This window comes from Ambystoma mexicanum, chromosome 2q (genome assembly GCF_040938575.1).
Source record: "Ambystoma mexicanum isolate Mex_15411 chromosome 2q, UKY_AmexF1_1, whole genome shotgun sequence".
Lineage (NCBI taxonomy): Eukaryota > Metazoa > Chordata > Amphibia > Caudata > Ambystomatidae > Ambystoma > Ambystoma mexicanum.
The window spans coordinates 824611627-824639493 of NC_090924.1; the positions used below are offsets into that span (position 1 = coordinate 824611627).

The 27867-nt window shown below is 43.1% G+C and overlaps 1 protein-coding gene across 8 annotated transcripts in view; it reads left to right on the forward strand.

Moving 5' to 3' along the window:
* PARD3 (par-3 family cell polarity regulator) overlaps nt 1-27867 on the forward strand; it is a 2149932-nt gene that overhangs the window by 368646 nt on the left and 1753419 nt on the right. For all 8 annotated transcript variants that reach the window (XM_069648049.1, XM_069648048.1, XM_069648046.1 and 5 more), the window contains exon 2: nt 7681-7782. In XM_069648049.1, coding sequence (XP_069504150.1) covers nt 7681-7782 — 102 coding nt within the window. The remainder of the gene's footprint in view (nt 1-7680; nt 7783-27867) is intronic.

Sequence of the window (27867 nt, forward strand, 5' to 3'; positions counted from 1 at the left end):
CTAATGCTAAGCAATAATGACGCATGGAATCTTTTTGAAAAAAGTGATCGTTTTATTTGAGGTTAGTTCCATTTCTAGGTGGCACCACTGTGCTGGACTGGCACTTTTTTGTAAGCGCATCTTTCTAGAAGGCCTAATTTTAGGCAATGGGAGAGTCGTGATGAAACGTTGCACAGGATTGTGACTTGTCCCAGCCATCTATCATGTATTGCTTGTGGCCGGGTACTGCAGATTTAAAGTGGGTATGAAGGATGTTGGGGGTTTAGGAAACGGGAATTGTACAGGGAGTTCATAGGATTGGCATGCTAAGGAGTTGGGTTAAGCGAGGGAGAACAGAAGGCAGTCACGTGGACTTGTTGCAAGTAGGAATGAAGGGAGGAAGCAGTGTAAGTGGTACTGTGAGAGGCGAAGGACATGGCAATTTGGGGTGCAGAGGAGTTGGGAGCAGGGGTGGGCACATTGCAGTGTCTTCAGTGTCTAGCAGCTTGTTTTTTTTCAGTGTGTTTCTAGTTGAGGAGGGCTTTTTTTAGACCTGTGGCCAGCGCCTGAGTGTGAGCACAGACAATTTAGGTTGGGGGGGCAGGGGGAGGAGGCCGGGCTAGTTTGCTTTGTGTAAATTGAGGCTAGGACTGGGTGAAAGAAAGTACATTTTGCATGTTAACATTTTCGAAAGAATGGATGGATGGATGGGGGAGATAGCCGTAGGTTCTCGTTTGACTGGCTCTGGGTCTGATCCAAAGCTCTGTGGCAGGAGAATGTCATCTAGGGACTGAAGGCATCATGGGAAGTCGAAGGCCAATTGTGGTTTGGTTCGCCCGGATGAGTTTGCATTGATGGATTGAGAAAGAGGGTCTGAAGGATACAAGTGGGGGCAGGCAGGTGCATTTGCTTTCAGAGATGCAGTGGCGTGCAAGTGGTGCCGTTGGGCAAATGGAGACTGTAATGGTCATGTAGATACGCGAGTGGTCATATGGAGAATGCTTGATCGTTTGATTAGGGAATGCAGTGGACTTGGCCTTTGAAGGCTTGTGGATGTGTGTTGGCAAGGCTGTGATCATAAATCTTTGCTGAAGTCTTGAGTTTCTGAACCTGGCAGTTTGGGCACCTACCCGTTGGCTACCTGTTGAATTTCACATTCGTTCAAGGTGGTAGTCCAATGTCTGCAAATGTAAGCATTTCTACACATTATTCGTTCTGCTGGTGTTGCGGTACACGCGTCACACTTGATGCCAGCTGCTTTTGTCATATTTCTGGTGTGCAGATTGTTCTTCAATTCCTTTTTCTCGTCTTGAGCGTTTTCTCACTTAGGTTTAGATATTGGTGTTGTGTATGTCATGTATGCATTCACTAGAATATCACCCCCTCTCTTCTGGGGCTAGCATTTGACTTTCACTCTGTCATCACAGCGCCAGAAAGCACGTGTAGCCTGTTTGCAGTGCGATTAGTGGCCACGCCAGCATAGATTCAATTCATTATCATATTGTACATCTTGACTGACGATGTAGACGACTAACAAACCCCCTTTCTATTGAAAGCGGCAGTCATTCTCTGTAAAGGACGTCTTCTTTTTGTTCTATTAGTTCAATTTGTGAAATTAGGTGTGCCTCGCATACGAAGTTTGTGTGCTGTTGTCAGTTTTAATCGTGCAGTTGCAATACATTGTGTGTGAATTGGCAGTGACCAACCTTTCAATAACAAAGTAGAGTACATTAAACCCATCTGTAGCCTACAAATGTTGAACGTAAACATTTAAAGGGGTTCAGTCTGTTGCAGAACCCGTTTTTGTTTTTCACCAAGGTTTTAGCTCCCATTATTACACTGGACTCCGACCGCCCCCCCCCCCCGTCCCTGGCTTCCCTGTTGGTGCTCACTATGGGAATCATTGCTATTGACTCTCAGTAGCCAATGTTTTAGATGAAGGCTGTGAACCTTACTGTCACATGTGGCCTAACCGTACTGCACATGGGTGGCAGAGTTCCTGTCCATTAGTAACACTCAGCCAACAATACCGCAACTTTACTATCGATAGCTCCATCATCCCAGTATCACCAACAGTCAAGATACTAGGGGTCTTTCTAGACTCACTCTGTCCATGACTCACCAGGTTATTGCTATCGTCTCTGCATCCGCCCACACCACAAAGCTGATTAACGCAGTCAGACCTTTCCTCTCCAACCGGAATTGCCCATCAATTGCTAAAGCCACCATTGGAGCGAAATTAGATTACTGCAACGCCATCCTAGCTGGAACCTCCGCAGAAAACCTGAATAGACTCCAAACAGTACAAAATAATGCTCTCAGAGCAGCCCTCGTGATACCCAAAAGAGACCATATCACACAAGCCAGGCGAGCTGCCTACTGGCTTCCAGTAAAAGATGGGATCACCTTCAAGACCCTCACTCTAACACAGAAATGCTTAAGCCTCTCTGCCCCCCCCCCACTTACCTATCAGAAGCAATTTGCAAAGACTCCTCATCTCACCCCAAAAGAACCAGCCACGCCAATAAACTCTGCATCCCTCCTATCAAAAGAGCCAAAGCAGGCGGGATAGGATTCCCACACCTAGTACCCAAACTTTGGAACACTTTACCTAACACACTTAGAGCTGAGATCTCACGTAGTCTTCCGTAAGAAGCTCAAAACAACACTCTTCAACTAACATCGCATCCTCGGCCCACTGCCACCCTCCCTCCTGTGTGCAACTATGTATGTACAGTGTCTTCTTCTGTATTTTATGTGATAACTATGCCTGTAACAGAGCCACAATGCCGTCGGGCTGATGCACGCTTTATAAATGTTAATAATAAATTGTGTTTAGTTATCGAATGTGTAAGGCACATCCTCACCTGATGTTACCGGCGTGCAGCACAATGAAATTACAAAGGCAAAATTTGGACACAGCAACAATAACTTTCAATCCAAACAACAATGTACCAATTGGAAACAGTGGATAACGGCAAAAAGGAATACCACGAAGAAATAACTAAAAATATATAAAAAACCAAATCTCCATGCTAGGCGAGTTTTAATTGGTTCACGAAAAGTGAGTAAAGTTGGAAAAGGAAGAGAGGGCGGCAGGGCATTACTTGGATGGGATGCAGCACGGGGAAACGACTGGCAAGCATAACAGGCATGTTTTATGTATACCGTGGCCCTCCGGATATGTGGAAGTTGGGGCCTGGATAATCCAGCTTACCTGTTACCACTGCCTTGTGGGTTGATGCAACGGACATTGGAAATTGCTCAGCAGTAAATGGGACGCAAGTGAAAAGAAATTAAAATGGGAGAGATGGGCTCAAATTTTCGAGTGCCAGAAATCAGGTGATCGGCTGAGTCAGAGGAGCCAAAGACAAAGTTGGGAGACCCGTGAAGGTGGCATTACTACACTCCAAAATACAAAAAGTGTGTCTGCACAGGAATGACGTTCAAGGTGTACTAGTCCAACCAATCAACTGTAACCTGTCTCTCTATGAGGGTAAAACCCTCCGATCACCTACCTAGGATAGGTATGTGATACCAGTTCTAAATTTGATTGCTTAGAACATCAATCTTTGTTGGTCACTTATACCGACAAAACAAAGATACTGTGTAAAGTCACGTGTAGAAAAGCACATACAATTTAATATAATAAACTAAATCTGTATCACAATTTATTAAAAAACTTGTTCAAAAAGATACAAAACTATTCATTTGAGTGAAGAAACAATCTTCCCAAGCTCATAGTTCAGCCTAGACTCAACATATTGAAAATATTATAAACGACATTAAAAAAAAACATTTGAAGATATTTTGAAATATTCACATGAAGTATTGTGACATGCATCAATCTTCTTGATTCAAATAACCTGCTATTGACTTATTCATAACAGGTCTACGTCTGCATGTCCAAACAATCTAACCCAATGGTTACATATGTTTACAAATATTGTGAATAAATTCAAATACAAACAGAAAAAGAAAAACATTTAGAATAAAACTTGATAAACCATAAGTCTACTCGGGGTCTACGTATAGTGGCTGCATGGATTTAAACACAGCCAACTTGCACCCCCTAGGAGCAATGCTTCACAAGAAGGTGTATTCTACGTTTCGGCGCTGGTTGGTATATATAACGCCTTCCTCAGGACCAGATATGATGAAAAAATGATGGTGACCCCTAAGGAAACACAAATTAAAAAAAATACACTCCAGGCAAGATTACAAAAGGACTCGAATGGCATTCCCTCTATTCTTGACCAAACCCTCCTTATATCGGCTGCATTGCCCATTTGTGCAAAGGCTTAAGAGGGTGAAAGTACTCTCAAGTTAGCGATGTGACGATATGTGATTCTTCCATGTCCTCTTGTTATCTGGGTGCCAGTCATTGTGATGCACTCTCATGAGTGGCGATCTGCTCAATGTGGCAAGCTGTGTAGTGTGCCCCAGCCAGAGTAATTGTGCCTTGGCTCCAGCCATTTGCTATCAATGTTGGGTTGATATTGATGGTGGATTTGACAGGTGGATCATAGTCTTGGCTACTTATGGCCTTTCAGTTCAAGTGGATGATGGTCATTGTCCTTTTCGTACCATCATTGTCTTTCTCGGGACAGCCTAGCAAAGGGTTATTCTAGCCTTTAAAACCTGGCTTAACCTGCCGCGAATCCCCAGTGTGGACTGCCGACATAAGACGCGGTGGCAGGGTATTACATGTGGAACAGTACCGGATCACTCAATTTTCCAGAAGGTAGGGAAACTGTTTTCTCAACCCGTGTACATTAAATCCCGGCGCTGGCCAATCAGTTTTCTTAATGAACACTATATTTTGAAGCCAGGCAGATCTCTATAACCAGCAGGAAATAAGGATACTTTTTATTTTGTGTGGTTGGCAGTTGCTGGATCATTGTGGTAAAAAAATAAGTCCTGTGCTCTTTGGATCTGAAATGTGCACTTGAATGTTTTGGCTAGATTCATGTATTTCTCAGAGTTAAACATCAGGATGTCTAATGCTTACTAATAATGATCTCCAGTTAAAGTGTTCCTAGTTTGTGTATTTATTTATTGAAGGTGAGAAATGCTTTCCTATGAAGGGCATGTTGATGGCGGGAGCAGTTTCATTGCTTGGGGCGTTAGGAACCAATACAGTCATGATGGAGAAGTTTATACATTATCCCAGCATGGTGGCAGAGAAGAAACTGGAAACCAGCAGGGAATGGGACCAGCACAAGACTGACTTTAAATACATTTTCACTTTTCACATATATACAATCCAGTGGTGACTATGGATGGTCATCCTAGTGGCGGGGTCAGATTAAAGCACTGTTATTCTTATAACCAAAGCATATGTTCTAAGTCAACAATGTACATTGATGTTCCTTTGATTTAGTTAATAACTAATTATTGTCGATTCCCGCTCTACCCTTGATGTCATACAGCATCTCAGCCAATCAGAGATCTTGAAAGGCGACCTGTAACACATTGCCCGTGCCCCATCCAGTGCCAAACCTGTACTTAGATTTTCCACATGCCACCACCTCCACTCCCTGTCTGCCTGATCCTTCCTGGATGGCTACCATGGAAAGAAAGAAAGAAGGGCAACTGAGTAGTTCATTCCCCTCTTTCCTCTTGTGGCCATTTCATTTTGTAGTTTTTTAAACTTGTGAAATGGCCACGACAACATTTCACAAATTTAAAAAAGCTGTTAACGACCTTCTGGGGTGCTAATAGCTACACTCCCCTCTGTGGGCAGCATTACCTCTTGGCAATCAGGGCCTGAGTTTAAGCCATAGTGAAGCGAGGGCCTGTAACTTGGGCCCCAGGCCAATAGCAACCGGTAATACCCCACTTCGTGGGACTCTGTATAATGTTGCTGCTTTCTATCCCCAATATACATTGTCATGTTTGATGTGTAGCGCACCCCTGCAAACAGTTTGCATATGTTTTCATAAACGTGTGGGGTAGATCCTCAGGTGATTTCTGGCAGCCTTTACACTCGGCGAATTCATGTTGGAACACATTCTGGCTAATATATTCCCTCATTGTGTATCAAAGAGAAACCACTGAAGGAAGATCACAAAAACCTGTGTGGAGTATACATGGTCTATTTTCAAGTCAGAAGTACAGAATTTCTTTAACTTTTTTGTCCCTGGGGCACATCACACCATCCATTATTTGCGGAATGTGCTCCCTTCCTCAGCACTCAGTCCCGGCTCTCCATATTTTGAAACATCTAATGCTTCCGATTTACGGACTGCAACATCTAGGTACTTTGTATCTGTTTCTTTTGTACACTTCTGGATTTTCACCCAGAATGCACCATCAGGACCTATTATCTCACAGTGAGTCTTGAACACTGTTACTTTAACTACATTTTCAAGAAGACCATGTCTGGATTTTCCTTCTCATGATGTCTTTTAGAACTTTCACTATATTTCCCGTGGTGCACCTTCACGGCATATTGTACGCTGTGATACCTCTGGGTTTGGGCGTGTAACAAATGCAGTAAATAAATGGCATCTGCGTGCCTTTTAGGTTCTTTGGAACTTCCACTGCTTCACAAGAGTTTCCAGTACAGTCACTTCTTTCTCCCTCTCACACAACTTCATGGTGTTCGTGGCAGTGTCTCCAGTGCCCCTTAATCCTCTGGTGATGCTTTCTCTTGGGCTCTTTGCAAATTTCCCAGCTCAATACCCATGCCTCAGGCACCCTGCAACAGCTTGGGTTCTCTTATGCATTCCCCCACCTGGGTCCAGCCCCATCAGAAATGGAGAGCTTCACAGCACACTCTGTAGCTCCTGCTACTGCCCCAGCTCTTCCAGATCTCCACAGCTTCTCCCTTTCTCATCGCTTTCCAGTCTTCAGCCCAGTGGTTGCAAAGTCCTGTAACCTGCGCTTATTGGTCTCATTGGCTTTCTAGCCAATCTCTTCCTCATTCCCACTCTTTGCTCCTCATCGCATGGTCGAAGAAAGGAAGCTTACTAGGTTTTCTTTGTGGAGGCAGGTGGAGTACTTGGATATCTCTTCTGCAGTTATACTTTTCTAACTTTAGTTATGTGCTGGTTTTTAGTTTGGTTTCCTGGAGTATAGGACATGGTTCCGTCCCCCAGTAAGACTGTTGAGGGAATGCATGCTTGCACCATGAGGTGAGGCTCACTTCACTGTGTATTTACACATGTTACCTATTATGCTCATTTGCCTATTTGCACACTGTTGTAGCCCCCCGCACCATGAGGTCAGGCTCACTCTACCGTGTACTGGCACAACTGTTCATACTTGTACTGTAACTAGTGCCTAGTTGCCTCAGCGCCGTGTGCACTGCTATAAATGTAAAAATAAATAAATGCTCGTGAATGGAGCCCAAGCATGCACCCTGTGCCCTATGCTAGTTGGGTTAGGGGCTAAGAGTCACCATTTGACCATCTTGCAGTTATGCCGGGCCCCAAGCTGTTAGTTCCTTCACTGGGTATAGTGGCCGAAGCTGGCATTGCGATTGTGGTCATGGAGCTGTGCACACTACATATTGTAATTGGTTATTTATAACACGCTTAATACCCAGCGTTTTCAAAGCGCGGACCGGGGATCGAACCTGTGTTGCTCTGCGTCATCTTGATTTCAAGGCGAGCGCGTTGTCCCTGAGCTATCCTCCCAAGCTAAACATGGATTTTGTTATTTGAAACTGATTTGTCCGTTTATTTTTTTTGACAGGATGTTGGTTACTGGGTGCAGGTGCACCGGCTGGAGCATGGGGATGGAGGAATCCTGGATCTTGATGACATTCTCTGTGACGTAGCCGATGACAAAGACCGGGTAAGTGAAACTACCAGAGCTTCCACACTTCACACGCTGGCTACACTGATTCTTCCCACTGAGGAATCCATCAACTTTTTTGTGATTGGAAAAAACTGTGCATTGTGATGAAAGGCATTTGGAGCATTTTTAATGTCCACTTTCTCATCCATCGTCAGCTACGTAGTGTTTCTTTATAATCTGGTTTGCATGTAGATGGTAATGTGATGTTAATGTTTATTTACTAATATGGTATTAGTGGATACGAAGAATGTTCTCTATATTAAGGAAACGTGAGATATTTGAGAATGAACACAACATGAGGTACAAGTCTAAATCATCAAGCAAAGTTTTGAGACATTTTGAAGTTCCACAAAGCATTTAAGAGCTGGTGAACTTACTCCAATGATATCCGCTCGTCTGGTACAGATGGTCGCATTACCAGGTTTCCTGTGAATTTAATGCATTTGCATTATCATTCTTTCATATTTACTTTGTATAGTCTGCACTTTTTGTTTATATTTCGCAAAAAATAATCAAAATAAGCATGCATAAATGCCCTATGTTATATAGTACGTGTCGGGGCATGCAAAAGTGTAAACTGCAATTGCTGCAGATGTTACATGGTGATGTCAGACATGGAGTATTAGTAAATGCGCTATTTACGCCTAATATTTTCCAGGTGTTTCTCCTGGAATGGGCAGGCCCACTTTTTAGTTTTGACTGGTGTGTGGCCAACTGCAGCAAAGTGTCTGCGATACTAATCGTTGTTGCACGTTGTGGGTCTTGAGCAGTAGGATCTAGAAGATTTGGTGTGCCAGGCGGAAGGGATGACGCTACATGTTCCGAACCCGGAAGCAAGAGCACAGAAGTGATTGCCGGACCGAAGTGCAGCAACGTGTCTGCTTTCCCGGCAGTGGATGTCAGATGCCAGGACTTTTCTGGCTTTGTTTATCTATGGGTTCTCCGCCTGTAAATCTGTGAGCACATTCAATTTAACTGTAAACCGCCAGGTGATTGCTAGTTGAGATATTCACGGTTTAGCACTCGTTTTTGTAGAAGGGTGGCTGAGGGTGGCAGACGGATTAAGGCAGCCCACTGAGCCATTTGGACGTGCCCCACCTCCAGCACCTTTTTTTTTTCTTGCATCTGTAAATTCAACCCAACTGCTCACCAGTAGTTGTAGCGATTTTTCCAGACTGCAGCAATAGTTGGGGTGAGCTTGGGGTAACAATCTGAGTATGCCCCCCTTACAATCTCTGTACAAATTCGACCCGAGAATGCATGAACACTGGGGTGTTTTGAAAAGAGCAATAATAAAATTAAATAATTATTTCCATATAAATCAGACCGAGTAAAGTGGCCCTAAGGTGGTAGATGTACTGTGCTTTGGTGGCCAAATAGTTAGCACCATTAGTAAACCGAGCTCAAAGTTAGAGATGCAATCGTGCATAGCCAGTTAACTTAATATAATTATATGAATCTTAAGTAGCTGGAACCAGAAACCAGTCTTTATGAAGTAAAGAAGATTTCAATGAAAATATGGTTCCGATGAAAATATGGTTCCTGCTATAAGGTTACTATTTAGGTAAAAAACAGCCAACACATGTTTCGACCATCAAGGTCTTTCCCAAGGCCAAATCAGTTTTTCCAAAGACAAATCGGTACATGAGCGTCTGTGGTGGTTTAGAACTAATATCTGATTCTGGTCAATAGTTTGTTTGTCTGATGACTAATGAAAGGTCACTATCCTTTTGTTGGAAAGGATTTATTATGGCTCCAAATGAGCCTGGTGGATCCTACATATTGTCTGACAATACCTGAAAAGAATCTGATGTCACTTTCTTAAAATGAGGACAGATATTTGTAGTTCCAAAGGAGCATAGTGGGTCCTACGCGATCTCGTATTGATCTGGGATCTTTACAAATATTCTGTACTAATTATTCCAAGCCGTGTTGGATTTGTTTGGCGTCCCGTGTGCGTCTACTCCACCATGCTCATTTGAAACCATAATAAATCCGATACCAGGAACCATATTTTCGTCATAGAGACTGGTTTCTGCTTACAGCTACTTCAGATTCATATATTTATATAATTATATTAACTGTCTATGCGTAATTCTATCTCAGTAACTTTGAGTTACACATGACAACAGGGCATTGTCGCAAACTGACTGATGCTTGCTGCACACATATCCAACTAAATACAACATAGGCACAGCTTCTTTTGAGCAATGTAAGTGCTCCTTTCATTTGTTAATTCAACCATTAGTAAACGTCTTTCCTCTGGTACTAGGAAAATGAAGCAATGCGATTTATTAAGAGTAAAATAAATCTACACAAAAAGAAATCGCCCACATAACATCATTTAAGTTACAACTACTTATAAATCGATAAGGCCCAATTCTGTACTGATTAAAACACGTAGATTGGGCATGTTCCTTTCTCCATATTCTACAATCTAATGATAGCCCGCCTTTAGGAACCGATCTAATGGCTCTGGTTGAAGCTCTCCTAGATGTGAAAAGTCAGAGTTTTCACTCCGCCTAGTTTCATAACTCATTGCCAATTTAAAGGTTGCAGTCGTCCTCAGGCTTAAAAGGGACGGAATCCTGTTTAATTGGCATACGTTATCAGGATGATGAACAGCAAGAAAAGAAGTTAGAAATGGATAGCCAGACTATCTTCAACCAACGTAAGCATGGACTAAAGATGATACATATCTTCTGGACCATGAAATTGGAACACAAAAGGTCCTTAAATACTTCCAGAAATTAACCTGTTGGGAACTAAACTACATTTGTGCTTCAAAATCAAATTGTTCACAACTAATTTTCCAAACGATAAGATGGATCAAGCAATGGAATTACTAGAAGACTAATCAACATGACAATAAAAAGAAAAGCAACCAATTTAATTATGCCACAATGTACATGGAAGGATAATGCAGTTCGTGCACTAGGACCAGTTCAGTTCTGCAGCCTTGATAAAATCTTTAAGGAGAAACACAAGTATGTGCACAAATGTAAGTGTCTTTTTTATTTTTAGAACCAATGGTTTGCATGGAATTATAAGATTACAAATAAAAGATGTTTGTACAGATTTAAATGCAATGTAAAATAGTTATACGATTTATTATAAACTGTGAAAAAATACTAAAAATTGATTCATGTTGAAACTCCTGTGCATTAGCGCCGTGTGAATAATCATTTTTGCAATATATAGAGTTTAGGTGTCAGTTTAGAACCACACTTCGCACATGCAGCAAGGATGATTGAACACATGTTAAAAATGTAATTAAAGGGTTTTAGAATCCATAAGAAGTCACACTCTTATCTACAGATGTTTCACCATTTGCCATTTCAAGCAGAAATGTACAACAGTTCATGTTACAAGGTTGGTATTAACAATGTTTATTGATGTAACAATGCAAAAGCAAACAACAAGACAATAATTCAATCAACAAGGTCAGATAAGCTGAACAGTGTTTAAAAGAAGAAAAAAAAACTGGCGTGTAGCAATCTTCTTTTTGAGAAGCTTCCAGAAGAATTCAGTAAACAAATGTGGAGGGTAATGGCCTGATCTAAATGTATTGCATGAAGAATTCGAAGTGGGTAACGGGCAATGTGATTCTCATTTAACTGGTTGCACACAGCTTAGCTTGTATGTCTTTAAGAAGGGACTCCTGATCCCTTACAATGTTATCCAGGCCTTTGCTATTTTTGTAGCTGCTCATTTCTGAAGTGGACAGAGTCAATATGTCTTGGATCCAATCCTGTAGGCTCAGAGAATTGGTTGGTTTCCAAGCACCCACGATCATTTTCTTTGCAAAAATACATCCTTTAAACAACCAGTTTTTGCTTGCTTTCGACAAATCGCACATTAATTTGTCATCACTCAAGATAAAAATAAAGGCTTCATAGGCACATTAGTTTCTAGTATCGGGTTAACTGGGTTCATAATCCAGATTGGATAAGCCAAGAAGCTCCTGGGTAGCCTGCATTAACTAGTGACCAGGAACTACAAACTTGGGAACGAAGACCTAGTTCATTTCAGTTCACAAATCTTATTTCCAAATAAGATGCAAACGGATCATCCTGTCCATTATTTATTACTCTTTAAGCTTTAAATGTTGTATCAATGTGTCCTAATGTTTGTTTATAGATTTCCAGAGTTGAGTTCACATAAGTGTGTTTGTTCGGCATCAGTTGGTTTATGGAGCCGAAAGTAGCTCCTGGCATCTGTTGGTGTCAAGCTAACCAGACTTTGCTAGGATGCAAGCAGCTAAATACCGCCGAGCTGCTCTCAATTTCGAATGCTGGCGCCAAATGTGCAGTGCCATCTCTAGAGGTGTTAAGTTCCCTTGTTTCCGATGCAGACAGAAACATGTAGGGCACAAGTCAGGTTCCCAATGGCGTGGTCATTTGTAAATGATGCTAATGAAAAACAAACCGCTAACTAAATATATTGTGAAGCTGCGAAGGAATGAAAACATTTCTCATATCGATCTTTATGAATTCACCAAAGCATGTTTGCAAACTCAAGTGAAATACTGGCAATAACTTGCACGGTCCTAATACCGACCTGTGCTAGTGCGCAAGATACCAGAGGCATAATAGGGTTTTACTCTGTGGCCCAGCAATATTGGAAAGGTAATTCGCACGATAGGCTTTTCCAATCTTAAATGGCTAGAGAATGGAAATGCTCCTTGCTTAGCGGTTTTGCTTCTTAGATGGCCCATCCCGGGGGAATGTGAAGTCTTTAGGACACAGTGTAGTTTCTGTTTTAATGCTAACACTTTCCTAAACTCGGGTGTGAAAATGATGCATGGCATGTCGATGATAATGTTAGTTGTCAACATAAAGATGCTACTGGCTGCTTTCACTATAACTAAATATACGAGGAGAGGATTCAGGAAAGTCGATGATTGGTAGGGATTACTCTATACCTTTACTTTTGTATACTGTTTGTCTAATTTTGTTTAAATGATGGCGTCTCAAAAAATGTGTATATGTATGTGTATATATAGTTACCAGACGAAGCCCGAGTAGGGTGAAACGCGTCGTTCTTGCTTTGCATCAAAGACTGCTGCCGTCTTCCTTGTCCATGTATTTTAACTAATAAAGGACACTTTAACTGCACGGTACACTAAGACTGCCTGTGGATTTTTTTGGAGATATTCAGCTTTCCGTCGTGAATACAGCCGGCGTGCCGATGTGACTCCACCTTCTTTATGTATGTATATATATATATATATATATAACAAATGCAATCTCTGTCAAAACTGGAGGCTGTTTGGTTATTTACCCACCTATTGCCTGCCGATGGCCATGCTAATCCCTTCGGTCAGTCCTACGTGTGATCTTTCCCTCCCGACACATAGAACTTCCACCTGCGTTCTCTTTGAGCGAGCTACATGAAACGATAACCTACAATTGTGTGATGTATAGGGCTTGCAAGTGTTATCTATAATAAGTCTTCTGGGAATTAATGGCTTAATTGCAGCTGTAAATGAGGTACTGGTGTAATAAAAATGTCTTAGCCAAGTGTGCTGGCGTCTGTTTCCTGCACTGAAGTCCTGTTAAACCTTTGCTAGGCCAAGCATTTTCCAGCTGTTAGACTCTTGTGGCCAGGCAGTACCATTATGGTAGTGACTAGAAAATGCCCATCCCATTCTTACTCAAAAGCCAACATTCTCCATGTTGTTTGATAACCATGAGAAGAGATAACTCTGCATTCGCTAGCAGTTTGGTTGGAATAGATGGTCCATGCACCTCTTCCTCTTGCCCCCTTCTTCTAGGAGTTGTAGGAATGCTGTGGCAGCACTGCAGTCCATGCACTGCCCCCACATGAGGGGGCAAGGGTGGGATGCAATGATGTGCCTGTGGCCTCTCTCTACCTCTCCCACCGGTTGCTATTTTTAGTGGGTGGGCAGCTCAAGATGCTGTGGTTGGTGAATGTTCCGCCTCCGCTTCCAAAGGCAGTAAGGGCTCCGGAGGAACTTCTTGGTGGCCGTCTCAAGCAGATCTGGTGGTGGTGGCGGGCGGTGGAGTGGCGGAAATGTTTTAAAAGCAGTTGGGAGCACCCCTTGTGTGTGGTCTCAGCTGGCATCAAGAGGTGGAATGTCACTTTTAAGGACACCTTTTACTGTGGTGATGAACAATTCCTTTACTTTAGAAATAAAGGCCATGCAACACATTCTGGGCATGCCACATGCCACTCAGACTGCGTGCCTCCCAGAATTGTGCAGCCTTTAAAGGTACACATCTCATGATTCGTGTCTTTTAAACGAGCCATGACGTATCAATGTAAGTTGGAGAAACCTTGAGCTAAAAAGAAAAATGCAACCCGGTGAAATTTGTTACATGTGGGACTCCTTTGGCAACTAGTGTGGTCTGGGTATTGTGTAGACCACATCCCCGGGCATCTTGTGTAATTACTGAACTGATCCGCCATTAGTTGAAGGGACTTGACTGCTCCTGTCCTGTACCCCTGATCAGAGAGGCTGTCCACGAGGCATGCCAGGGCAGCTCAGTGGGCCAGTGCTATTTAAAGGTGCTCAGTCCTTTATTTATTAATGTCACCCCGCTTTGTTGCTGCTCGTTACAGAGTGATTCATGGGAACTTTCTGCAAAACAGGAAGGTGGGAGGACACATCGCCGCTAATTACACATTGGAAGAATTTCGAATGTTTATCTTGGACTAATTTCTGGGACGCAGGTGAACGATCTGCGTGTTAATGACACCGGGTGCATGGCTTCATGTGCACTGTGGCTGAAGAGATCCTGCCGTGCCCCGCAGGGTTTTGCCTTTTTTCCCCACTTAGCTGCAGAATGACTTGTTCCTGTTGATATCGCTGCACTTTTTCTAAGGAAAAACCAAGGATCCGCTTTCCCTCGGTGGCTTTTGTAGATTGCTGGGGTGCTCGTGTCTTCTCACCTTCCGGGACGAGGCGCTGGGATGCAGATATAAGCCACACCACAGCTGGACCCCCACATTGCTTGAATGCTTGCAGGTCGCCACAGAGATGCTTGTAAGCTGCCCGTTTAAGTCCTGGCAGCCTCCCTGATCCCCTTCGCGCCCCCCCCCCCCGCCGTCTAGTCCTAAGAGTGTAGGAATTACCAGCGGATAAATATATCCCACTCTTTGCAAAGCCTATTTCTTTTTTGGAAGCTAGGACGCTTTGCTCTGACACTAGCTTTGCAGCAGTGAAAGTAATTCAGGTGATCCCATTAATATGTCCTGCTCACGGTGTGCAGCCATCAATCCAACCACGGGCATGTATGTAAAGACTTCCATTTCAGGTTCCCAATGTGTGTAGCCAGGCGGATAGCTCAAGGGAGGCGCACTTCTTGGGGAATGTGTGGATTCTGGGGTGGGGGAGCATGGGATAATGGGTTCGTGGGTTCATTGCCCCAGTCAGGTCAACTCAACCATTTTTCTTCCCAAACCCATAGATTTCTATCAAACACTGAAAGACTTGATTAGGTTCCCAACAGCGGCCTACCCCGCTCAAAATAAATGTACACTTCAAAGATATACCAATCAAATGGTAAATACATAGGTTATGGAATACATTGTATTAATTTCCTTTAAGCCAACTCGCGTTCCGAGCCTAGCTCTTCTTCAGGGCTCAATGCAATATAATGTAATAACTTGGTTCAGTTATTAGTACATCATCCAACAGTCCTATACGTGACCATATGCTGTTAGTAACATGCAAGTGCCACAATAAATCCCTCCAAGTGTTAAGCTATTTCTCTACGAAATCCGGGCTTCCCTATTAGCAGGCCCGGGAGGGTGTCATCACACATAGATCAGTACATTGAGTACTACATTGTGGGGAATATTTATGGTAATGAGTAACCTTTGTTACGAAGTGTTTTGAAATTGTAGACCCAGTGATAGTGGCACTATAGAACACAATAATAATTTTTGTTGGTCTACATTCCTCTGGCTTTCTGTGAGAGCCTTGAATTGCTGGTATGCCGATTGATATTTTGGAGTTGGTGACATAACTGTGGAAAGCTTGGAACCTTCAGTAAATCACGGGCAGTAACTTTGATTTTATGTGTAGTGTGCAAATACTATGGCATTTTAGGAATATGATTTAGGAATATCTGAGCACTGGTGTCTTGGGGTTGGCTTTCTATTTAACTCTTAGTTATAACAAAGTGTAGCACACACAGCACTGAAAACACTCAATGATTGCTTGTTCCCTCCCCCTCTTGCCCTGCAGAGCTAATGGGTGAGAAAAGAAGGATTTTGGTGGGAAAGACTCCTTTAAAAGCTCAGCTAAGGTGTGAGTTGTTGGTACAGAATTCCTTATTTTATGCCACCTTTAGTGTTCATTTTTTATCATTGAAGATTAACTACTGTTCTAGGTTTTAACAGAGGTACAAAGGCCGCAAAGCAGGCACCATTCAGCACTGGGTCTCATTACGAGTTTGGCGGTGCAGGAAAAAAGTGGAGGTAAATCCGTTACAAGTTTCGCTGTGTATTCCCTCCAGCGGAATTACTGGGTGGTAATTACGCCGATTCTTTATTTTATTTTTTTTAGGTAAAGTGGAAAATTTACCTCCAGCTGGAGGTAGAGCCTCCCCTTTACTTCCAAAAATCTGCAGAATTACCACCCAATAATTCTGCCAGAGGTAATACTGCCAGAAATCCCCAATGGCTGCCTAGCACCACTGTAATCCTGTGGTAAACCCACAGGACCAAGTAGCAGTAACGGTAATACCACTTGGCAGTAATTCAGTGGCGTTACCACCGAATTACAACCAAATTTGTAATGAGGCCCATTATCTGAAAAAGAACACTTTGGAAAACACCTTCTGCAAAGACAACAATGCGAACACAACGCAAACAAATACATCAAAGGAAGAGCAGCAGATAGTAGGGTGCAGGGTGTTACATCCCTACATGGCAGACGATGAGGAAAGGGGTTAACCACAAATCTATACTTCCCAGGTTCAGTCCCATTGAGCTGAGAAGCTGCCTGTAGGCGAAGACCTTTCAGGGTAGGACACTCTTTGTCCTCTGCTGAAATCTGCCCTGTTGGGTCCACCTTCTGCCAGTTAAGACTGCAGCTCAGGATGGTCAACGGGGTCAAGATCTCCTATCGGAGTAAGATCTTCTTCTAGATCTGATTCCTCAGTATCTAGCTGAACCATACAGGGTTGAACATCATACTCCGCCTCAGCCGGTGGAGGAGTCACAGAGGTGACTTTGGATAGTCTCGGAGATGTCCTTCTGGGCACAGGAGTGATTGCTGGTTTCTTGCTGGCAGACTTGGGTTTCCCCTTTGTCTCTTTCTGTCCTGCAATAGCAGTAAGCCCTGCGGACCTGGGGTGATATTTCCTCTATCATGTCCCCAGGAGAGCCTCTCCAGGTTCTCTCCCTTGCAGATCTTATGAGCTCCTGCTTCCTTCTGCTGGGTGGCCTGGGGGTACTAGGCACAACTCCAAGAGTTTTAAGGTCATTACCCAGCAGGACCCTCTCAGGTATGTTATTTTGCACACTTACAGGTATTCTGACAGTCATGTCATTACACTGGATGAGAGCTGGTAACTGGGGAACCATTTGCACAGTGTCTCCAGCTAACTTGGTTAGGTGTTTGGGTGCCTTAGCAACATCCTCTATGCTGAAAAAACATTCATCAACCACAGTTATGCTGGCTACAGTGTCTCTGATGGCAGGGGTTTCCTGACCATTCACAAGAACACTGTCTTTGTAATACTCTTGTGTATTATCTGGGATTGAGTTATAGACATCTAAGTTCTGTTGTTCCCAAAGACCCACGGACACTAAAGAAACACCCGCTAAGACTCTCATGGGCTCATCAGCTAGTAGCTGAAAGTTTCCACTGGCTATAGGTACTTCATCCACCTGGGAAAAGGCTAAGGAGACAGTGTTGATCCCTGAAGGTTTACCCTTACATCTGGGATCTCCTTTCACATGATCAGTTAACCCACAAACCAAGCATTTCCCAAATGCTCTCTGGAATAGGGGCTTGTTCTGACCTCTATCTGGTTTGGGACCAGATGGTACACTAGCCTGATTCGGTTTCCCTTGTGGCTTACCCTGGTTATGTTTGTGGCCCTCTTTTGGATTGGATTGGAGTTATTGGAATTCTCTGTTGTCTTTCTTGGGCTGCTTCCCCTTATCCTTTTCTGAGTAGCCCCAGAATCCTTGTGAGTAGCCCTGTTGGCAGCCCACAAGTCAGCAGCCTTAGCTAGTTTCTTAGGATCGATCTCCTTTGAATCAGCCAAGTGCTGTCTAAGCTCAGGAGAGCAGACATCAAAAATAGACTCCAACATCATAAGATTCCTCAAACCTTCATAAGTGTTCACTTTGTAACCCTTAACCCAACCATCTATGTTTTTCAAACATTCACACACCCAGGTAGCCCAAGGGGTACCAACATGCTTTTTGAGGGTTCTAAACCTCTTAAGATAATGGGAAGGGGTCTTCCCAAACTTAGCTATTAATGCTAGTTTCACACATTGCTAATCCTGTTTATCCTCCTCCCCCAACTCCATTACAGCATCACTTGCAACAGGGGGAAGCCTAGAGAAAAGTCAGGGAATCAGCTGATTCCCCGAGATACCTTGAATCCCATGATTCCCATAATTGTACTCAAACATTGTTAACCAAGCCAAAATATCAAGTTTAGTCTGATACATATCAATCATTTCCTTTGGCATACGGTGTCTCTTAGGGCTGGAAGACCCAGAAGACACTGGGAGAGAAGCAATTTCTACAGACAATTTCTTCATCTCTAGTTCATGATTCAGCTCCATTTCTCTGAGCCTTAACTCTTCATGGCAGTTTGTACATCAATATGTTTCTCTTCCAATTCAAGTCTCATTTTCTCAAGTACAATAGACCCAGGACTAAGTGTAGGACCTGTGGGGGTCCCTGTGGACAGGTTGTGCTTTCTGAGCAGGCAAAGGAGTTTTAGGGTTTCCTAACAAGGACTCATCAACTTCTTCAAATCCAACACTCTCAGAATCAGAAACATCAGTATCTACATTTGCTGGAGGGCTAGACCCTTCTGACCCACTCTATTCATATTTCTTGCCTTTACCAGAGAGGCTCCTCTCTCTACACATGGTTCTCAAAACCCCAGCTGTGTAGTTTAAGAGACCCTCTTCAGTGTAGCTTTCCATATTTGACATGCTTTCTCAGTTAAATAGAATTAGTGGCGTTAGCCTTGTGGTTAGTTGAACCCAAGCGACAGCAGCACTCTAAGTGTAATCACTCTACTTCCTAATCCTCACCGCTGTACACCACTGTTAGGCAGAATCCTGTGCAGTGCCCTTAGGGACCACTACACACAATTAAGACTACAGGTGGCAATGCAAGTTTTACCTTTGGTACAAGCCTGTACTACCATGTTAAAGTGGTAGCAGTAGCGGAGCAGCCAGGCTTATCTCAAGAGTATGAGCAGTAGCAGAGATTACACAAAGGGACCACAACTTCAGTGACTCAAGCAAACACAGACTCAAGGTTTCAGGTAAAAAATATACGTACATTTATTTTTAAACCATTTGTTATTAACACAACACTTGTATTAATTCAAAACCACACGTAAAATACAACCAAGCAATTCACTTTGGTACACTCTAACTCAAGGTAATTATCCTATGTTTTAACGGACCGGTGTTGCGAAACAAACGACGTTACCGGGAAAACACTTGCAATCACTTTTTGACAGTAATGACAGTTCAGTTTTACTAAAGAAACGCGTATCCGCGGCAAGAAATGTTACCGGGACAAAAACACACTTAGCACCTGAGTTAACCAGAGAGAGTTGGGGGCCAAAATCATAGGCAATACTTTTGTCAAGGCAGACAGCATCAGAGAACACTATTTGATGGAATTAAAGAGTCAATAGGCCGGAGCCATTGTCAAGTGGAACCGGGTTCCTGTTGTCGAGGATCACACAGTCGGGCAGTTCAAGATTCAATGTTGCCAGGAGTACTTAGATATTGTCAACAGAGAAAGCAAAAGTTATAAGAAGGAGGGAAAACGAGAGCAAGCCTTAGAGGTGAAGTAAAGGGATTCACCATAATTCCTCAAGCAGAACACAGTACCTTATTCAATGAAGAAGCTGGTGCCACGGCAGTTGTTCCTGTTGGTTTCCTGCAGACCCACAGTTACTGGAGCTACGGTGTGAAGGAGGACGTCTGGAGGAGTCTGCACCACACCGGGATGAAGCCGGCAGCAGCGACGGTGAATAAAAGGTGTGCTCCTTAAAAACAGGAAAGGCTCTTCAGATGGCTATCCGGACCACTATAGCAGTGTGCAGCGATTTCGACCACGAAGAGGATCCTCTGGCTGTGGAAGTTGAGCTGGTTATCCCCACCAGGCTCAAGGGAAGAAGACTCCGGACTGGATCTTCTCTGGTCGTCGAAGGGTAGATAGCTCAGGACTGCAGAAGGGCTTCACCGGGACGGGGTAGTTGCAGCAGCTGACTTCTTCTCTGCTTCTCTTTGGTTCCTTGTAGTTCCAGTGGCGACTCTGACTTCTAGCCAAAGAGACCTGCCTTTTATGCGAAAATCCCCCATTCACACAGCCTGGCTGTCAATCACGCAGCAGGGGGGTTGTCCAGCCCGGACAACCACCTCAGCCAATCATGGCAAAGTGCAACTTGGGTTTCCTAGGATACCCTGTACAGGGGGTGACTACACTCCTCCCTCAAATTCAACCCACCTAGACACCCAGGCACCTGGAGGAGGGCTTCTTGGCAGAAGCCCGCCAAAAGACAGTGGACAAAGGAGGCAAACCTGGTTTGCCGCTCAAAGTAAAACACAAGAAGGACTTTAACAAAAAAGAAATGGCGAATAAACCCGGCTGGAGCCAAAAGAAAAAGTATTTGGTTAAGCGGGTTTATGTTCGAGGCTAATATAATAGCCTAAAACAATACCACGTTTATATAATATAATCGCGGTAGAAAAGTTAGGGTAGATACCACGGCCACCAGCCAAGTCTAAATGTTAAGAGTGAAACAATGCTCTAGGAGGTACAGATAAAAAGGGATACATAGTAACCCTTTCCAGTACTCCATGTAAGATGGGGTGTACTGGATCTGTGGTTAAATGACTAGATAAAGTTAACGGCAACTTTAGCCTTTTCTGGGGGACTGTAGTCAGCCTCAGAAATGGAGTCAGTGGGAAGTCTAAAAGACAACCCTGTGTCACTGCACTGAAGGTGCTGTGTAACACACAAAGGGAGGGGACTACTGAAGTGGTGTACTCCAGAGTCCACAATCACAAAAACAGGTAGAAGACGCATGGCAAAACATGGGTAAGAGTGGGGGAAAAGCTCACACTCTTACCAAGTGAAAAAAATAAACTCCAGAAATCCAGCAAAGCTGCTGGGGGACTCGTTAGGTGAGGGAAATTAGCCATAAAATGAGAATTCTCCCTAACAAAAAGGAACCTCAATCGCAAGACAAGAGGAGAGGCAGTGGTGTTTAAGCAGCAGCAGAGAGGCCAAGAGGAGCAGCAGGGAGTGGTTTTTGTGAAGCATGCTTGGTCTGAGGTGGCCCCACTTGCAACTTCCTGGCCGGTGCCAAGAGCCCGGGATGCTATCCTGGCTAGATCTGAAACATCAAAGACATATATATTGTCCATTCAACAGGGTTAATGTAGGCGCAACACAATTGGGTTCTAAAGGCAATCTCTACCTGTCCAATGGAAGAAGCATCCTGCCTCATGCTTAGTTTCGGCACATACACGTCCCTACCGTTCTTAAGATCAAATGAGATCTCGCATGAAGAACATATGACTTATTGAACACTGATTTAGAACCGACGTGAACCCACCTCCTACAGCAGATCCCACTACTCCTAAAAAGGCAGCTCCTGGGTCCTTGCATAAAATCATTCAGTGCAGCATCATTTGACTTCATTTGACTTCAAAAACAAACTTTAGGCTATTCCATCGGAAATCTGGGCTGTGGGGGGAAACGGCGCAGTAAAATGAGGCAGCTTTCCCTCTGCCCCGTTTCCCCCCACAGCCCAGATTTCCGATGGAATAGCCTAAAGTTTGTTTTTGAAGTCAAATGATGCTGCTGTGGAAAAAGGGAGGCGGAGGAGGTGATCCTGCGTGGTATAACATAACCAGTGGACGCACCTACTACTTTTTGATTAAAGATGCAAGACCCTCCTGGCACACAGTCGCTGCAGCGTCCACAAAATTGCACCCTTTCTATTTTGTGCATGGTTGCCAGAAAAGGAAAGACAAAATGCAATTGCTGTCGTGTTTTTTTACATTTTTTTTTAAGTTGGGCTATTTTAATGTTGAAAGTTATTAAATCGGCATTCACACACACAACCGGTTAGGCGAGGATCTGTTTAAACAAGACATTTCGCCACCTTACATATATTCTATTTTTAGGTTTCGATGCTTAACCGAAAAGGAATTGTATATTATTTTTCACATTTTTGATGGCATTAATTCAGTTTGCAAAAATTACTATGAAGTATACATCATTCGATTAGTTGAGAATTGCTAGTGTTAGTTATTAGGACATTTAGCTAAATTCAAGTTGATTTGTCTCTAGGTCCTGGTTACACCGGTAATTCATTAAATCTCTATTATATTTACCAAAAGGGAGCAGCATGAATTAATTCCAACTCTTCTCACTAGTCATTAAACAACGTATTTGCACAAACCCTAAATCACTCTGACCAAGTTCAGTCCGAAAGTGTTGGCTAACCGGGGAGCCTACCCTTCTCTGCAGGACAATAAAACATGAGCCATTGACCTGGAAAGGTAGTGGCACATGATTTCAGTGCAAATAGTGCCCAAGCAATGTTGGATGTAAACCTTTGGATCAATCGTAACCACTGATGTGGCTCCAGGCAGCTTCCATTTCATTGTTTTTAGTCTGTTTGCAGCATTACAGAAGAAGACCAGCAATATGGAGACCAGTCTTGGTCGGGCCACCAGTGGTAGCAGTCCAGCTGAATTGCTAAGCCGTGTTCTCTCAGACGAGGAATACACGCACCACCAGACATTTTAGATTTAATGCGCGCTACCAGTGAAGTGCAGCTTGAGTCAATCGAGACAGTGAGCAAGGGACCCCCTTCTCGGCATAGCCCCTCCCACTTAGGGAGGCTCCCAATAGACACCAAAAAGTGATGAATGGTCAAACACTACTAGTATAAGAAAATACTAGCTTGAAAGGGGGCTTCTTCTAAAAACCTCCTTTTTTTATTTTCTGTGCATGGTTTGGTTAGACTCCCAAGCTTGTTAATTCCACAGTAAATTCATATGGGGTTTGAGTGACCCTAATTATTTTTCACCAAGTGCGGAAATGGTTGGCTTTTGGGAGAACATAATGTTTCCATGTGCGCAACTGATTACAGAGGTAAGCCACTTTGGGAGCATGCGTAGTTAGTTAGCTACCATCTCTGAAGGGTTTGGAGGTTGGGAAAAAAATTTCCCCTTCCCAACCTCTGCAATTGTTTACAAACAAGTGTACAACACTTTTTCAAAACATCGGCCAAAAAAAAAGACTTTAATATGTTTTTATAAGGAGAGCTCATCCACCAGTCCAAGACTTTAAAATCTGCCTTAGTTCCTCCCCAAAGTACTCCTGTGCAGAGAAAGAAAAGTGTGTGTCCATTATAAACAATAGGTTTAGTTGTGGCTATTCATTTGCTGACACTGCTCAGACAATGCAGAAAGTGTTTTATGCCAGTGGAATAAACCTCATGTTATTTTAAAAAAAACATTACTCATCACTGATGTGGCTGCCATAAAATTCAGACCGAGTGTAATAGTTGCAGATCGAATAATGGACACTAACAATGATGTGTCAGACAACATGCCAATAGGAGTTCTTGTGCCACTTTAATGAAGCCAGGAGAACATGCCTCTAATTATTTGTGGAAGGATGATAATTGCATTGGAATAACTGCACCACAGTATATTATGATCAGAATTCTTGGGCCTCTGCTTACTATCCCCATTACGTTGTCCTGTGAAATGGGACAAAACTTAATAAAAACCAGCCTTATAGTGCAGAAGCATGTACCATGTCCATTTTTACTAAAAAGAGGAAAATGAGAAACAATTAACATATAGGAACCTACCCCCTGCTTCCACCCACTATGATCCACTGATTGAATCAGTGACCAGAAGAGCTGTGGCTTAGGCAGGAACTCTATTAATATTACTGCCCGATCTCAGGAGGAATTTTAAGGGGAAAGAAAATCTTTTTTAAAAGCAAGAGGTATGCCAACTGGAAAAGCGAATTGCTTTTGTGCTCTCTCAAAAATCATTTGATTTCAAATGGGGAGTCAAATCATTTCGGAGCCCTGCTTGTAACCCTGACATCGGAAGTGAAATGACAGGGCACATAATACAGCTTATAGTTTTGCCCACCCTTTCTCACCACAGCCTGGACACCATTCCACAAGAAAATAATTTAAGATAATAGCAGCAATGCTCAGAGGTACAACAGATAGAGTGCCTTCTTCTTTAACTAGGGACCCCTCTCCTGCAATTCACTGTTATCAGTTAAACAAAATGCATGGGGATTCCAGTGGCTCTAAACACAGAACCCATGATTACATTGAAAGGCCCTCAGCAGCTGAGCATAGAAGAAACAGAGTTTCCTACCCTTTAGCAAACAAACAACATATGTCCTTCGCTGTACTGCCAAAACGTCTAACTTGTTATTTGAAAGTTGCTGATTTGTTTTTCACCCCGAAGGAGTGTTCTCCTGTACCCTTTGACCCGTACACCTCTACTGCTCCTATGCTAACCTCCAATACTAGTTGACAGGGCTCTGTAAAAGGTGAGGGATTTAAGCAGTAAAACACTCACTGGGATATTACCCACAATACCTTGTAAGCAAAACATAAAGACTCACCGTGATGGTATGTGCAGTTTCAGAAAATATCACGCCTGGGCATAATTATTTTGAAGTGTATATAAGATTGTTTGCTGCATACCCAACCCTTCTACTGTTGGGTAGGATTAGACCAGTGCTCAGTGAAGCCATTTTTGTATAGCAGCGAGTTAACATTTTAATACGGTCTATGGCCAATGAAACTCGGAAAACTTGAAAGGATGCAGATTGTGTGAAAAACATTCTAGTTGTCTTAATATCTGCTGCCCTGATACTATATACGAATAATGCCAGGCATAATCCATACTTACCCCGGCAGTCCAAGTAAATATTGCAGTGTTCCCCTCCACGTGTAGGGTAATGTTAGAAATTCTAAAGTAGGAGATGCTGAGCATCACATTTACCTACTCAAAATCCTTAGAGGGTAAATTCATATTTGAGATTTATAATGTGTTAACTTGCAAGGGAATGGATTCAAGGTGTTTGTGTGACATATGTACAAAGAAGCATGGGGTGAGGTTACCCATCCAAGTAGCATGATAACTTGCTGCCATTATCCACTATTCCAGGTGATAATGTGGGACTATGGGTGACGCTTTTGTTAAGGCACCATGAGTACAAGAACATTCTTGTGCCTGAACGTTATTCATGTTATGACAAACATAAAACAAGTGGATGTAGGTGCAAGTCTGGTAACCTTTTGTAGAGCCAAAGACGACTTTGAGTTTTTAACCGCTTGTGGATGTATTTGGTTTTTAGATGTTTTAGGTTTCTAAGGTCACACTTACCTAGTAGGGTAATGTGAATAGGCAGGACCAGAATATCAAAACTAGTTGGTGGTATTTTGTTTTATTTTGAAACAAAGCAAATGTTAGGTAACTGCTGTGGCATGCGCCTCATTAAATCTTTTTGAATAGGTGGGAATTGTCTGTGTGCGCTGCTAAAACCCTTATGAGTAGAACCCAGCAGGAAGCTGGACAAGCGCAAATGCAGACAATTTAGAAGAAACCTTGCAAGTGACCATCGAATATTTGTGGGCCACCTGGATATTACTGTGAGAAGGTGGGGGTGATGGCAAATATTTTCTAATCACTTTTACTGACATTTACATGGCCCTACATTCCACTAATAGCCTTCTCATGCTGACCAATCAGGTTCCTGATCCTCCACCCCGGGTATGGTCTAGATCATCCCCAAGACCTTTAACCAAGGGATTTTGTCTCAATACAAATATTTTTAAATTGGGTTTTTCTTCTTTTGGCATCTTTTACTTACTAATAAGGTTCTCCTTGTGTTAAAACTAATATGGCTATCCATACAAAGTCCTAATTAGTTCTGGGTGTGCAAAAGGCCATTTGTGTTGACAATTTGGACATTAAATCTACTACTTTTTCCACTGGAAAGTGACTTGCTTTGGAATATATAAAAATAATCTGGGTCCTCCCTCCTAAATGGAGGGTTGGCATGTATTAGGGTCTCTATGTGTAACAGAGTATGGTGTATTAAACGCCAAGGTCTGTCGCCACACATGAAATTCACCTATTTCCTGCTGGACTGGTGTAAAGTTGAACTTTGATTGGTAAATGAATTCCTAATGCAGTCTTAAAACCCGCCCTCCCCGCCCCCCCAGCTAAAGGCCGTGCCGCTCCATGAGAATGCTGAATGAAACCTGGGCTCATTTTGAGCCTCACGTCTGAAGCAGGGTTCATAAAAAATTCAAAACCAAGAGCTACATTAAGCGACTGCTCTGTTGTTAAGAGAGCAGAGTGTGTGTTTGACACGCATCCCATTTTAGTTCCTGGATATTGAGATGTCCCTGTCCATCAATGCTTGGCTCTGTTTCAAGCACATTAACATGGCCAATGACAGTCCGAATGCATCACTTACTTCTTTGTAGAGTGGCTCAGTCAAGTTCATTTATTCCATTTCATTTAAATGTTGATATCTCCTTAGGAATATTGCCCCATTGATTTTCTACAGGAGTCTTGTGTATTTACTTTACAAAGAGCTGTGTGCATTTTTTCCGCTTTCCTCGGCTGATCACCTGATGTGTGGATGTGTATGGGCGCGTGAGAAGCATGTTTTACACCCACAAGGATCGGCCGTGCTTCCCTGGTGTGTGGTTTGTGTCTTTTCTGTTTAACTTTTGTATTTGTGATCACGTGTTCCGGCAATGTTGCCGTTGTGCATCAATCCACATATTAAAGGTTTTCAAAACAAAAATACCAATTTGATATCCATGTGTATATTCGCAAAGCAGTTATGCGTGAAGTGTGGCGCGTCATTTGAAGTAATGTTTACGTAGCACTTACCAACCTATGAGTGAGGGCATTTCCTGTCTTTTTCTAAACTTTCAATGATTAGGAAATATTTCTCTTGATATCAAGTATCGATGAGTGGAAAGGACTTCGGAGATCATTTGTCATATCCGCGCAGGACCCCGATGTGCAATGACGTCTCGAAAGTGCGATCTGAGGAAGTTCGAAATGTGTATTGAAAGCGGAGCAATATACGTTGACATTTTAGCGATCCCAAAGTGCTAACTTATTATCAAGAAAAGCTACTGATAGGGAAAGATGAGTTATGAACAAAAAAAATCCACTTCCTCCCAGCAGAGGCGCACGCGCATTCTAATCCAACTGCGTGTTTTCCAACACTCTGAACTTCCCTAGGGCGCTCCCACCACTAGCGCATTGAAACTATAATAATGGTAAAAGGTGCTATATAAATGACAACTACAATACAACAGGCCAGACAAACGTATTGTCTTATAGGGAATATGATGCAGAGTTTGAAAAGACAAAGGGCAGAGGTAAATCGCATAAATGCCATAAATTGCATAGATATTTTTCAGCATTTACCCTCTCGGTGACCTTTTGCGTTTCTTGTATTGCACGGCTTTGTCGGTTCCAATGCGTATTAATTTAGGTGATAGCCATTGACTTAATTAGTAGGGTCTCCGTTACGGGGATCAGCCAGTCTCACCACAGCACTTCCATTTATTGAATGCCCACAGGTGTCCTCTTTATATTGCATAACCTATACCTCGTGACCGGTGTGCGCTCCGGGCTCCATTGCACGTCGTCGTCGTCCTTGGATGTCTGCAAGGCATGCATGGTGTGAATGAGCCTGGCATCATTCACGTGCTCGCTTACGTAAAGCACTCTGGGAGTGGAGTGGAGTTGACGTGGCGGCGCAAGTATACAGTTGTTGATCACAAAAGGTAAGGGAATTGTG